This window comes from Lissotriton vulgaris, chromosome 7, assembly GCF_964263255.1.
Source record: "Lissotriton vulgaris chromosome 7, aLisVul1.2, whole genome shotgun sequence".
NCBI lineage: Eukaryota > Metazoa > Chordata > Amphibia > Caudata > Salamandridae > Lissotriton > Lissotriton vulgaris.
Genome location: NC_141695.1, coordinates 440,135,210 through 440,150,168, shown reverse-complemented (window position 1 = coordinate 440,150,168; position 14,959 = coordinate 440,135,210). Strand labels below are relative to the sequence as shown.

Genomic DNA, 14,959 nt, shown 5'->3' with positions numbered 1-14,959 from the left:
CTTGTCTCGGTCCCCAACTCTTCTTTGTGGCGCACGGGTCCGTAGGTGTGTGTGCGCAAGCAGGCACGCACACACACTGAATTCCATCACCGCTATCCCCTCCTCCACAGGCACACATACACACGCACTCGATATTCCCGCACACCCACCTACCCACCCCCGCTGTTCTCCCACACTACTGCTCCAAAGCCTCCCCCACGCATAACCTGCCCTCTCGTTCATCCTGTGCGCCGTGCCTCCGTCTCGCGCCAGCCACACATCCGCTCGCTTCTACAGTGCTACACCAAGCCTTCTCCCGCCATTCTGCCAGCCAGCCTCTCTTCCTCTCCACAGTGGCGTAGCAGGTGTCATGTGCCCTCGTGCAAGAAAAAAAACGGGACCCTGGTCGCAGTATGAACTGCAGCAATAATGATGGTCTACTGGACCGTTATTGCTTCTGGGCTCCGGTGCCACTGCACCTGCTGCACTAATGGAAGCTACACCAATGTCCCTCCCCCTGGCTCTCATCCTCTCCCTTCCTGATCCATTCACTCTGGTTTATTTCTTCCCAGGTACCCTTTTCATAGCAGCCATTATGCGATCACTACACATCTCCCTTCCTTTGTTGCCTGCTCTCCCCTTCATATTCTGCTATGCCTCCTTGTATAATAAATCCATGATCAGTCCTTCTTCTCTTCGCCTACCTACGTCTTCTCACAGCTCGTACCCACCTACTCAATTTCCCTCCTCCTCCCCTCTCCTCCAGCTTCTCTCTTTGTACATCCAATTCGCTTCACTCCCTCGTATCTTCTACCTATGGCGCCCTCTCCTCTCCTCTGTTCTTTTCAATTCATCGTCAACACCTTTCTCATTTTCATTATGTCCTTTATGCCCGTTCCCCCTTCCTCTACCTTATTGTCTCCATCACAACCTCACTCTTATCGCTTTTCTGCCTGGTTACCCTTTTTCATCTCATTTAAACCGACAGTATTGATCTCCACCCTTCTCCTCCTTTGTTTCCCCCCTCTCTTCCTCTGCTCTGCTCACCCAGTGTCTCACGCTTGCCACTGTCATTACTTTTCTCTATTCTTCATTATGTTTTCTTCTTTGCATCTTCTTTCAGCTCCCCTTCCTCTGTCCACTCTCCCCTCTCACCACCACTCTCCCCTCCCACCACTCTCCCCTCTCACCACCACTCTCCACTCTCCCCTCTCACCACCACTCTCCCCTCTCACCACCACTCTCCCCTCTCACCACCACTCTCCCCTCTCACCACCACTCTCCCCTCTCACCACCACTCTGCCCTCACCACTCTGCCCTCTCACCACCCTCCCCTCACCACTCTCCCCTATAACAACTATCTTCTCTCATCCCACCTCACCAGTATGCACTCTTACCACTCTCCCCATCACTCTCCCCTCCCTTCTCTTTTTCCCCTCACTCCTCACTCTCCCATCACTTTCACCTCCACCTCTATCCCCACTCTACCCTCCCTCTCACCACTCGCCACCCTCTCACCACTCGCCACCCTCTCACCACTCGCCACCCTCTCACCACTCTCCACCCTCTCACCACTCTCCACCCTCTCACCACTCTCCACCCTCTTACCACTCTCCCCTCTCACAACTCTCCTCTCTCTCCCCTCCCCTCTCCTCAAGGTACACACGATTGTCAATGAGCACTAACATAGCATCATTTATACCATTTCGGCATTAGTCAACATCACTAGTTTTTCCCTGTTGTTCTCATCTTCATCTCCCCCATGGTTACTCCTTTCCCAGGTCTATCTCCATTGCTCTGCCTTCCACCTCTCATGCCTCTCTCCCAAACTCATCTTCTCCCTTTCTATACTCAACTCTCTCCCTTTCTATAATCTCAGACTCCCTCTCCTTCTTCTCTCTCTTGCTTCGCTCTTGGGCACCCTGTCCGTACTTCTCGCCCCTGATACACTCTGTCTCCCTCTCCATGCTTCTGTCCCCTGCTGCACTCAGGCTCCCTGTCCGTGCATCTCACCCTTGCTTTACTCTTGGGCTCCCTCTCCGTGCTTCTCTTCCTTGCTGCGCTCTCTGCTCCCTCTCTGTGCTTCTCTCCCCTGCTGCACTCTTGTGCTCTCTAGAGATGTGGCCTAACGGCCAGAGCTGCCATCTAAGTCACGTAAATACAAAACATGTTGCATTCCAAATGTTGTAGGTGTCACATTCGCGAAAGTTATAACTATTGGCATTGTAAATGACAAAGCTATCCATTTAGCTATTTTAAAAACCAACACATAAATAAAATATTTGTCATTTACAAGACCAATAGCTCCAACTTTTCTAATGCGATACCTATTGCATTTCCAATGCTGGTTTTCAGATGCACCCAACAGAGCGCTTGTGAACTACCGTCCTATGAATGACCATTCATTTCATGGCACCCTCTGTGGTTGAGGCACTTACTGAAGGGGACGCTCAGTCACTATACCTGGGCCAGTCCACTAATGAGTCCCAAGTCCCACTGTGCTGACAGCCAAACCCATCTACCCCTCACGCCCCCTAACCATCACTGGCCTCTCTGCCTCCGAAACCTGTTCCCGCGCAGCGCTGACGCCCAGGGGGGAACCCACCAATTACTAATTTCTCTGGTTCAATGTTCCCCGCGCCGCTCTGCCAACAAAGCCTCCCCGGAGCGAGGCTGTGATTACTGCACCCCCATGACAGGCGATGGGGCCGCGATGTATCGGCGTCCCTCCAATGCTGGCTAAAAATAGGCCTTCGGGGGGCTCGGAGCGGCGGGAGGTGGTGGGGGTCGAGGCAGCTTCAGAGGAGCTGTGACTACAGCGCCCAGAGGCGAGCTGAGGCGCTACATCCAAGACTTTCAAGAATGAAAACTATTGCAGCAGTTTTCATGGAAGCCACCGAGGGCTCCAGAGTCGAGCATGACACACCCAGCCAGTCCAACAGCATGGTGCATGCTGGGAGTTACAGGCTTACGGTAGCCGGCATAGCCCAAGAGAAGCAGCACCAAGTTACTGATTCCTTACTTTACCAGGGAGTGGGAGTCACTGGAAATCCACAATATCCTGTTCCTCTAACCAACTGACACAATTGCATTTTACAAACCATCCTTGCATTAAATGACAGACAATTGTTGATCATTGCACTGAGATGAGAGGTTCTGCTGTTAAAAGGCGACCTCAGTCCTCCTCTTCCCCTAACTGATGCCCTCAGTGCTTCCAAAGAAAGAAGTCCGAGTTCACAAAGTAGGCTCTTTTGTAATTGCACTTATATAATGCTTACTATCCATGTGAGGTGTCACATCTGCAAAGTTTCCCAGGCCCTTGGGTGATGTCCTGCTGCAGTCCATTTTTTTCCCTTTGCTTTCAGTAACTAACTTGTAGTCCTGTTTTATGATGGAATACACAAGACTAGAAGCCCCAGAATTCAAGGGGAAATAAACGTTGTGCATCACCATGGACTTGGGGAACTTGGCAGGTATGAAGCCTTGTTGGTGCTGATAAAAGCAAAGTTGGGAGAAACTGTTAACATTTTAAAAGTTTCACAATACTTCACTTATCCTAAGACCGCCAACAGCATCTGTATTCAAGGGCGTGTAGTCTGCCAAGTACTGGCAAAAAAATACACACACAAAGCCATGTTGGCAAAATCTGTTTTGGGGCTTACTGGTGGATGGCACCATCAATAATTAGTGGGGGCAGGGACTCTTAAAAGAGGGTCCCAAGGGTGTCCGTCTCCAACCTCTCTGTAATGTTCCTGGCTGCCTGTCTGCCACCAGAAAGGCCATGTAAGGCACACGTATGGTCTGTGAGTCTGTCAGGCAGTACTGTGTCAGGGTGGTGGCTTGACAATCCTGTCATGAGGGGCCTCTAATGGTCTTTAAACAGGCAGCGGCGCAGTGCATCTGCCACTGTGATCCTCTTCGCTGTTTTTTTAATCTCCTTCCCACCTGATGTCACTTTCTCATTTCCTTTCGTCTTTTTAAAACTTTTACAATTAAAAGAAAGTGACCATTTTCACATTAAAATTTAAAACTAATCCGTCAGCGCTTTCTTGTGCAGGCATGGTGCCAAGTCGCTACATTTTGAGAGGTTTGTTGCAGGTGGCTCCATTAATAGCCCTGAGTCTATTCCCACCATGCACATGAATGCAAGCTTGCATTCTGACGCCCATACCCGTAAGTGGACACCCATCGCAAAAAAATGCTTGGAGTAGCCCTGACTTTTTGTACCTAAAGCGTCACTTCCCTTTCTCATTATGTGCAGAATAACACTAGCATTTCATGCTATTTCTGCAGAGCTGCAGGTTTCAGAACTGAGCTGTGCGAACTGCTGTTAGGTTTGTTTTTAAGTGTTGTGTAGTGTACAACAGGTGTACCTAAGTGCAATTTGTTTCCTAATTTCCTGTTTTACTTTGATCCTGCCCCCCTTCCGGCCGTGTTCAATATGCCCCCACCCGTTGTCTGCAGTTCCTTTGCTCCCGCAGCTCTCCCGCTGTATTTTCTTTTGCAGTTTTCTACTTTGCTCCTCCCTCCCACCCCCACCCAACCCCCCTTTCCGGTTGTGTTCACTATGCTCCTGCCCCCCTTCCCGCCATGTTCACCATGCTTCCGCCCCCTCCCGTTGTCTGCATTTCCTTTGCTGTATCCGTATCCCACACCGTAACTGAGTGCTATTTTTTTTGTTAGGCGCCACACGTGAGTGCATTCCAAAGGCGTGCTATGGAGCTCAACATACTGTGGGCGCTGTTCGCCAGAGCTACCTCTTAGCGCTATGGAGCGGTGCCCACATGGATGTTTCGGTACTCGGAGAGAATGAGCCGGTGTCTGTCTGCCTGAGGTTCTGTAGTAGGAGGATCTCTGTGTATAGTCATAATCTAGTGAATAGTCCCGCCCATGTGCGTGGACCCCGGCAATCCAAAATCTATTAAGTTGTCAAAACATGCCGAACTGCAAAGACACTTAAAAGAGAATTTAAAGACAAATAATGCAGCCTATATCCACAGGCTACACTTTCCAGTACTTCAACTAGAAATTCCACCACACATCACAGCCTGCCCAGTTTCCTCCATAGAGAAACTTGCCTCTGCCAGTAAAAGACTCTGGGATGATGGGGAGAAAGGCATGGACAGACAAGCCCCATAGGCTGCCATTATGTGGCTTAAATAGGATACCGTGCCTTTAAGAGAACTTTCCAGAACTTCTCCCAGTATCCCAGAATGCACAGCAGGTCCCTTTTTACTTTCAGTTCTTTTTGAAGGCGTAGCACACCAGACCTGTAGCACTCCTTACATGAATATCTTTCTCCACCGGGGAGGAGGGCGGGCGCTTAAGACTATAACAGAGATGCCCCTACTACAGAACTGGAGTTACAGGACTGAAAGTACTCCTTCTGTAGTAGGGGATCTCTGTGTATCGTCATAATCTAGTGAATAGAATGGCAAGCCCATCCCCACACCAAAGCGGCGGTGGAGAGAAGAAAATAAACACCACTATTGTGCGAACAAATTCCGCAGCGAAGCCTGCCCAACCTGAGCCTCTGCCCTGGCATCAGTGTCCAGACAGTAATGCTTAGCAAAGGTATGAACCGACTTCCAAGTGGCCGCCTTGTAGATCACTGGTATCGGAACATAACGGAGTAAAGCTGTCGTGGCAGCTTTTCCCCTGGTGGAATGAGCCTTAGGTTTACCGCCTAAGGTCTTATTAGCTTTTTGGTAACACAACTGTATGCAGGACACAATCCACCTAGAGATGGACTGCTTAGAGGTAGCAAGACCCGTCCTGACTGATCCATAATTGACAAATAATTGGTCTGACCTACGAATATCTTTGGTTTTATCCAGATAAAATGTGAACATCCTCCTAACATCCAGGGAATGTAAAGACCTTTCAGCTGGAGATAAAGGATTCTGAAAAAACGTAGGCAACGTTATGGTCTGGTTGACATGAAAATCAGAAATAACCTTGGGAAGAAATTTAGGGTGAGTACGCATAACAACCGTTGCAGCATGAAATACAGTATGAGGTTCTTGGCAACACAACACCTGAATTTCACTCACCCTGCGGGCCGATGTAATGGCCACGAGGAACGCCGCCTTCCAGGACAGGTGCTGCAACGAAGCCTTATGAATGGGTTCAAAAGGCTCCTTCATCAATCTGGACAGCACCATTCAATTCCCATGAAGACGAAGGAAGCCTGACAGGAGGGAACACTTTCTTTAAGCCTTCCAAAAAATCTTTGATCACAAGGATCTGGAAGAGGGAAGTCTGAAGGGCATTTCCTGTAGGCAGTCAATGCAGCAAGATTAACCTTAATGGAATGCACATTAAGTCCAGACTGCGCCAAATGTAGAAGATAAGGAAGGATGACGTCTTCCTTGCACGTCGTCGGGTCATAGTTCTTGGACTTGCACCAGATACAAAACCTCTTCCACTTGTAAGCATAGGAGGTCCGAGTGGAAGGTCTCTTTGACTCCTTCAGAATGTCCATGCAATCTTCGGGCAGATTCAAATGGCCATATTGCACTCTCTCAGGAGCCATGCCGCCAAACTCAAAGACGAGAGGTTGGGGTGCAACATCTGCCCCCCCGAACTTTGTGAGAAGGTTCGGCCGGCACGGCAGCCGTATGTGAGGAAGGAGAGACCGGTGAAGCAGGTCCGTGAACCACCACTGTCTGGGCCATTTAAGGGCAATGAATATCATCCGAGCCCTGGACCGGGCCAGCTTGATGAGTGCCGCCGGAATCAGGGGAATGGGTGGAAAAGCGTACAGAAAGCGGTTCGACCAGCTTATCCATATCTCATTCCCCAGGGTCCCCTGCTGATAGTACCTGGAGGCGAAGTCTAGGCATTTGCTGTTTTCGGCAGTGGCGAACAGATCTACGTCTGGAGTCCCCCCACCCTGCGAAGACTTCTCCTAGTACTTCGTCGTTTATGGCCCATTCGTGGTTTTCCTGAAGCAGTCTGCTCAGTGCGTCCGCCTGAACATTCTGCACACCTGGCAGATGGGTAGCCGTTATCGTCAGTCCTCTGGCCAGAAGCCAGTGCCAGATCACCTGCGCCTCCTGCGACCGGGTGCGCGATCTCGAACCCCCATGCTTGTTGAGGTAATACATCGTGGTCGTATTGTCCGTCTGTACAAGCAGAGAGTTGGTCTGAAAGGACGGAAGAAAGGCCTTCAGTGCCAAGTGAACAGCTCTGAGTTCTAGGAAATTGATGTGATACGTGGCCTCCATCGGGGACCACATTCCTTGAATTTAAGTCTCTAGTGCGCCCCCCCAACCGTGGAGAGAAGCATCCGTCATGGCAGTCTGCGTGGGAATGTCCTTGTGGAAGGGATACCCCTACTATAGAATTTATTTATTTATTTTTAGCATTTATTAAGCGCGAACAATTGCCCGCAGGCGTCTCGGTGCTGTACTGTGTTACCCTCCTATGTGATCTTAGGAATTTTTTCAGAGGTTAAATAACCAAGTTTTCAGTTTCTTCCTGAAGGACATTAGATTTGGGCTTGATCTTATGGTTTGTGGCAGTGTATTCCATAGTCTTGGGGCGGCAACTAGGAAACGTCTGTCTCCCCAGTTGACCAGCCTAGTCCGTGGCACTACCAAGTCATTCTGTCCTGCTGATCGTAGCATTCGAGTGGGAATGTATGGGACAAGATGGTCACACAGGAATTGAGGCGCTTAATGGTGTAGTGCCTTGTAGACGATACATAACGTCTTAAATTTAATTCGATTCCTAACAGGAAGCCAGTGAAGACTCCTCAAAGATTCAGTTATTGGCTTGAATTTGGGAATGTTAAGGAGAAGTCTGGCTGCTGCATTTTGGATTGTCTGCATTTTGGATTGTCTGCATTTTCTTAATAATCCTGACTTGGGCATTAGCAAACAAGCCATTGCAGTAATCCAGTGCTGATAGAACCATAGCGCTAACCAGTGTCTTTCCCACATTAGTAGGAAGAATCTTCCTGACCAGTCTTAACTTATAGAAGGCAGTTGAGGCCGTCTGATTGGCGTGAGCCATGAAATTTAGATTGTCATCAAATAGGACACCCAAATTTCTCACTTTCGTGACTGGTTTGGGTGCAACTCCAAAAGATGATGGCCACCAAATTGGGGACCAGCTGGGGCTGAGGTGGCCAAAAGTGACCACCTCGGTTTTATCGGAATTTAATTTCAGACAGTTTGCTGACATCCATTTTCCAATGGCCAGCATACCTGTCTTGAAATTTTCCGCCACTGTTTCCCCATCATTTCTGACAGCCAGTATCAGCTGTGTATCATCCGCATATGAGGTAAGGTTCATCCCGTGCGCTTTGGTATTAGCGAGGTCCGACACGTATATATTAAATAGTGTCGGACTAAGGGATGAACCTTGAGGTACCCCACATGGCAGTGATAACTCAGCGGATTCAAACTGGCCCAGTATAACTGCCTGGGATCTCTCTGCCAGAAAAGACGCTAGTAGATCTTTTGCTAGACCTTGCACGCCCATCTTTTCGACACGGTTGACTAGGATCTTATGGTCAACCGTGTCGAAAGCAGCCGATAAATCTAGGAGCACCAGTAGTGCTGTGCCACCTTGGTCTCTGATTAATCGGATATCATCCGCTGCTTTGAGCGCTGTTTCCGTTCCATGAAACTTGCGGAATCCAAATTGTGTTTCGTCGTGCAGATGGTGTTGCTCGATGAATTCCGCAAGTTGAGTATTCATGGCTTTTTCGACTATCTTAGCAAAGAAGGGTAAGTTCGCTATAGGCCTATAGTTTTTAAGTTCTGCTTTGTCTAAGGACAAACTACTCCATCTGCCCCACGCAGACACCATCCTCTTCACCGGAGGTTTGCTTAGTGCAAGTGGAACCCCACCGCCTTCTTAACTTTTGTTGAAACAGTTTTTTGTTTTACTGTACTCTTCTTATTGCTATAAATGAGAATTACAATATGAGCACCTACTGCATGTTTAAGGAATTGGTGATTAAATACTACAATGTTAGTATGACTGTTATACCACTCACTGGAGGAGTATTTTAGCAGCCTTTTTGGCAGGAGTTTCCTTGCATGTCGCTGCACTTTCATTTAATTCTAAGTGACCTAAACAGGCGAACTGTAATTCTTAGTGGTATTTAGAAGCTCGTGCACTGTACCCCCTGCACGGTTTCGTTAGTTTTCCCTCGTGTCACGTTTTTTGTGTGCGCCTCACACTGTCCTTCTCCCTCCTCTGTTCTTCACTGTCCTTCTCCCTCCTCTGTCCCTCACTGTCCTTCTCCCTCCTCTGTCCCTCACGGTCTCTCTTCTCCCTCATTGTGCTTCATCTCCCTGACGCTCACTGTCCTCGGTCACTCGCTGTCCTTTGTTCTCCATCCTCTGTCCTCCTCCTTCCTTGTCGCTCACTGTCCTTTTACCTCCTGTCGCTCACAGCCCCTCTCCTCAGTCCCTCACTGTCCTTCACTGTCCTTCACCCTTCACTGTCTCACTGACCTACTTCTCTCTCCTCTGTCCCTCACTGTCTTTGTTTTCCCTTCTGTTACTCACTGCCCGTGTTCTGTCCCTCACTGCCCTTCTCTGTCCCTCACTGCCCTTCTCTGTCCCCCATTGTCGTTCTTCTCCCTAATCTGTCCTTCACTGTCATTCTCTCTCCTGTCCGTCAGTGTCCTTCTCCTTCTATCTCCCTCCCTCCCTCTTATCTATTGCATCACTCGGGGGCACCACAACATCACTATGCGCTACCACAGCATCACTGAACGTCACCGCATCACTAGTCGCCACCACAACATCACTTAGCACCACCACAGCATCAATCTGCAACCATTCAACAACTGGTTCAAATATGTTCTCTCAATGTTTCAAGCTTTATTACAAATGTCACAAAGATGTTAATAATCCACTTCTGTTCTTGGATTTTCTTCACAATAAAATGCACTCAACATTATCTTCACAAGTTATTTACAAAAGTTTAAGCTATTGCCATTATAAATTACAATAACGTTTAAGTATCAATTATTAAACAAATACATGCCATTGTTATTTGTAATATCAATACATCTAAGTCGCGTAAATAAACACATATTGTATTACAAATGCTATAGGTGTCACATTTGCAAAAGTTCAAACTATTGGTATTGTAAATGACAAAACTATTTTTTACTATTTTCAAAACAAACACATGAATACAAAATTTGTCATTTACAATACCAATAGCTCAATCTTTCCTAATGCAAGACCTATTGCATTTCAAAAGCTTGTTGTGTGGTGGCTGTCGCCAACTAACTGGTGTACTAAACTATCTATCATCTCGGTATAAGATCTAAGAGGTGCGTGTAGAGAAAGTAGCCCCTCCCCCGGCAGTGCCCTTGGATACCTGCTTTGTCCAGGATGCAATTTATGACCATTGTCAATGTTGTCTTTTACCCCCTAACCTGGGCAGTATTTCAGCCGTGGCGGTACTGGTTCACATGGCAAAACTTATATCTAGCATGGGGAAAATGAGCAATTTTAAGCTTTCTCATTGCTGTGTATTTGGCTGTAGAGAAACAATCTGGTTTCAGCTGGAGTAGATGGCGAACATGGGGTAGAACACCAATTTTAATCTGATAGTCATTATGTAGCCTGCACCGGAAAGTGTCTTCTGCCGAATTTGCAATGAACCTATTCTCCTGTTTCCATTTATGTTGATCTAGTAGTTGAGTGTACTTCTGCGTTCTTTGGTCTTCTGCAGTACAGCTCATGGCCTACTAGCTTCCTTGCTAGATTAGTTTAAGTCGCCACTTTATAGTATCTGAAGCTGGCGTTGCTTAGAGGCTGGTGTTATTTGGGGGGTTTTTAATGTCTCTCTACAATATAAAATTAAGGTTGTGCCAATATTGGGGATGAACTGTTTATCACAGGAGTAATATCGCAGTATTTAATCATACCCAAGACAAGTAATCTGTAAATTCTGAAGTGTAAGTATGCTTTTCACGAAGTTCGTTTTTTGACTGCCTTATTTTTTCTAGGTCAAGGAGCTTCTCACTTCTTTTGGGCCTCTGAAAGCGTTTAACTTGGTGAAAGACAGTGCTACTGGGTTGTCCAAGGGATATGCCTTCTGCGAGTACGTTGATATTAACGTCACAGACCAGGTAGGAGTTTCTAACGCCATTTTGTTTTCTCCCAATGTGTTGGGATTAAAGCCAATGAGTGGTGAGTCTACTTAATGGAAGGCACACACTAGCCTGCATTTCAAATGGCACGTGAGTTTTTGGCCCTGATCACACGAGGTTGTGTATGTTTAAAGTCAGGATAGCTGCAGACGTGATACCCCGTGGGTGTGACCATAAACTGCCTCGCTTCCCCTTGTAAAGGCGGCTTTAAGCGTTTTGCTACTGTATGTCTACTGTAGTTTAAGGCCTATATACAGATTTATTTTCAAACCCTCACTATAATGGATTCTCTCTTCTTCCCGCTGTGCTTTTTGTTATAGCGGGAGGAGGAGGAAGAGGCTGATACTGCTTGGTCTGCCCCAGCGCTAGTTGTAAAATGCAAGTATATTTTATGTATTTCTTGTTTTAAAACGAACTCCTAGTGCAGTGGGTGTACGTGTAGCTTAAGGTTTGCTTAGTTCGGCAACCTTCAGATCCCACACATTGGTGATTTTCAAAATCGGCGTTAATCTTGCCTGCCCTCCAGTACGATATATGGGTATTTGGGACTGGTAACGTGTATTATGTGAACTTTTTTAAACCTAATCTGTTAATCGCTTCTTTATTGCTGTATCTTAAGACCTTCTCAGAATGCCTGTGTAAAGGGCATAGTGGAGTCATGGTACCGTTGGGAAACCTGAATATAACGCATAGCCGAAATGGAGGGTAACCCAAATAAGTGATCTAATTCCATTTGCATGAGCTGATCTTGTGCGGTTTCTACGGGAGTGCCGTTTGTTATACGGATTGCATGACCAGTCTAATACTTGACGCTAGGTTCTCTTGGGGCAACCTTTAGTGGCTAGAGCTGTCCACAAACTATGGAAATACTGACTTAGCACTTTTATTCCAGCCATGCATACAGTGCATTGGAAATTTAGGGTACAATTGAGGGTTGAAGAACTACTTAAGCCTCAACTTGGTCGTGTCGGCAGTGCCTCCATTACTTTATAATAATCGGATCTTTTTAAACGAACAGGCGATAGCTGGACTAAACGGCATGCAGCTAGGAGACAAGAAGCTTCTGGTTCAAAGAGCAAGTGTTGGCGCTAAAAATGCTACTCTAGTAAGTGCCTTTTCCCTATTTCCTTTGTAACCTTTTCCACTTCAGGTTCTCAGGATATTTGGTAATGCTGTTGAATTTGCTGTCATGTGGATATCTTCTAATGCTTGATTTACTTTTTTATTCCGTTCCCCTCGTTCCATTATTAAGGGTAATGATGCATATGTACAGAATTTTAAAACCAGATGCAATGGATGCTTATCTCTCATTTTAGTCGATAATGCGGTTTGCCTCGCGTTGCCTAAACATGCTTTAGTTATTAAATGCGTTTCCATGGTTTACTTACAATAAACTAGATAACTATAATCATATAATTACGTAGCAGTGGAGGAAGTGTCACTTTGATTCCCTTATTTTTATTTTTTTCGTGCAGAGTACAATAAACCAAACACCCGTGACGCTGCAGGTGCCGGGCTTGATGAGCTCACAGGTTCAAATGGGTGGTCACCCTACCGAGGTACTATGCCTCATGAACATGGTGCTACCTGAAGAACTACTAGACGATGATGAGTATGAAGAGATAGTGGAGGATGTAAGAGAAGAATGCAGTAAATACGGCATTGTTAAATCCATTGAGATTCCTCGTCCCGTGGATGGAGTTGAGGTACCTGGTTGTGGCAAGGTATGTATTTTAGTGCGAGGAAATTAAAACCTATTCTTGAATACTGTCTTTACCTTCCAGCTGTTGTATCTTAAATTTTTCTTCCCTTGGTGACAAGTAATGGCGATTCTGGTCCTAATCGGTTTGGGCCCAACAAAAAAGTTAGACTACAAAAGGAGTGAGCACTATCTGGGACGGGGACTGGGAGGAGAATACTATGCTATCTGCAGCTGTTGGCACTAGCTTTTTTGCTGGTTTGCTTTCAAGGGGTTTTCTAGAAAAAGTGGCAAAGTGACAATGTGCACATGAAACTGGGGTATTATTGCCCTAACTTCCATTTTTCGCTCTTAACTTTTCTTTATCTACTTTCCAGATTTATGTGGAATTCACTTCAGTCTTTGATTGCCAGAAAGCCATGCAAGGACTCACAGGCCGCAAGTTTGCCAACAGAGTGGTGGTCACAAAATATTGTGACCCAGACGGGTACCACCGCCGTGACTTCTGGTAGAAGCTGGAAAATATTTAAATTCCCAACAACTTTTTGGAAAAAGGGGTGGGGTGCCTTGGGGCAACGTTTGAAGGAGAGGGAGGGAGGAACTTGCAAAGACAGTTTGCTGGTCCTTTATGAGAAGTGTGTTAATATTTTATGGCCAAATATTTTTTTGATATAGTTTTCATGACCTGCCCATTATACCCATAACAAAAACAAACTCTACCCCCATAATCCTCCGCTAGCAATACTCTGGCAGTGCTCCTTCCTTCCAAAGGACCATGAAATATCTGTGGTGGTTATGCTGTAGTGCAGATGTTGTCTTTTTCCTTAATTTCTGTCTGGCATTTTCTTATTGCTGAGACAAATTTTCTCATTAAACATTTGTTGTATTTTACTTGTGTGTGAATGTTATTTAAGTACGTTTGAGGTCACGCTGTTAAAGCAATAAAAACAATTAAACTATTGAATGGTGGCTGTCTGCATCAAGATTGGGAATGTATTTTGTGACCGTGTGGGCACTACTGTGTAGTTTATCCTCGAAGTAGCGCAACAGATTAATATTGTTTGTGGTGGAGTCTATTGCACAGTTGGTTGCACTGTACATTTGATAATACAAAACCACTGTTGGTATCATAACCATAAAGTAATACTATAAGGTGAGCATTGTGATCTAGGCACTCAGTTTTGATGGATGTCTGACTAGACATTCAATCACTCCTTTATAGAGTTGGAGACCTGCTATCCTTAACACCTGTGTTGGAGGCCAAAGTGAAGGTCTTGCTAAACAGCAATCTCATTTCTTAACGGCCTTGGCCCGGCCTTTCTCAGATGCAGGCTAAAGCCTGTTCAGTCTGCCTGAGCTCTCAGATCTAATCATCTTCGCCTCCTCCACTCTCACCGTTGTTGCCGCTCCAGAACGGGGGGGGGGGGGGGAAGAGCCTTTGCTGTAGACTGCTAAACTGTGGAATAGCATACCACTGTGTCTACGGCTGACCGCATCTGAATCTCTATTCCGACGCAATCTGAAAACCTGCTTGTTTTCCAACCTCTAGCCGCGTTAGTTTTCTGCTGCCTCCAGTCCATTGGGGGTAGCCGCGTGCTTGATAAGCTCATAAATAAAAAATGTGTTTATCTGCAAGCCACACATTTTCATTGAGAGTTCAATTCATAGTCCATGGCATTATACAAGTATGTGCAACAGGTGTCTCCATCCAGTTGATTGCGAGCTGTCAGTAGCTCCCAGACACCTTCAAAGTAACTCTGAACCGTGAGTTCATTTTAAAATAAGCCCAGGGACACATTTGTCTTAACTTAAGGGGAACTGTGTTTACTTTATCAGGCTGCAGATGGCAGAACCTAAAGAGCAGCGCTGAGTAAAATTTAACGGCCAGGCTGAGTCACACAGGTGAAGAACTGAAGTATTTTAACTTTTAAGTAAAAAAAGGAACAATGATTAATGTGAACGCTGTTGAATGAGGGAATCAAAAGGAAAATATACCATAATTAACTTGCGTTACCATATTAACTTATTTCCCCCTGTTTCAAAGTGTTGCATTAATGGACGCCTCTCGCTCTGGTCTGTAGATACTGCCACATTTAGAATTTTTTTTTCAAATGGGAGAAATTTGAAACTCAGAAAAACGTTTCTATGAA

At 46.3% G+C, this 14,959-nt stretch overlaps 1 protein-coding gene across 6 annotated transcripts in view; it reads left to right on the top strand.

Moving 5' to 3' along the window:
- Positions 1-13,700, top strand: part of U2AF2 (U2 small nuclear RNA auxiliary factor 2) — a 29,428-nt gene extending 15,728 nt beyond the window's left edge. For 3 of the 6 annotated variants that reach the window (XM_086930444.1, XM_086930446.1, XM_086930448.1), the window contains 4 exons: positions 10,967-11,089; positions 12,129-12,215; positions 12,586-12,834; positions 13,187-13,700. In XM_086930444.1, coding sequence (XP_086786570.1) covers positions 10,967-11,089; positions 12,129-12,215; positions 12,586-12,834; positions 13,187-13,321 — 594 coding nt within the window. In that variant the 3' untranslated portion in view covers positions 13,322-13,700. Of the gene's footprint in view, positions 1-10,966; positions 11,094-12,128; positions 12,216-12,585; positions 12,835-13,186 lie in introns of all 6 variants that reach the window. The other 3 variants (XM_086930443.1, XM_086930445.1, XM_086930447.1) reach the window with 1 other exon arrangement.
- The last annotated feature ends 1,259 nt before the right edge of the window (positions 13,701-14,959 follow it).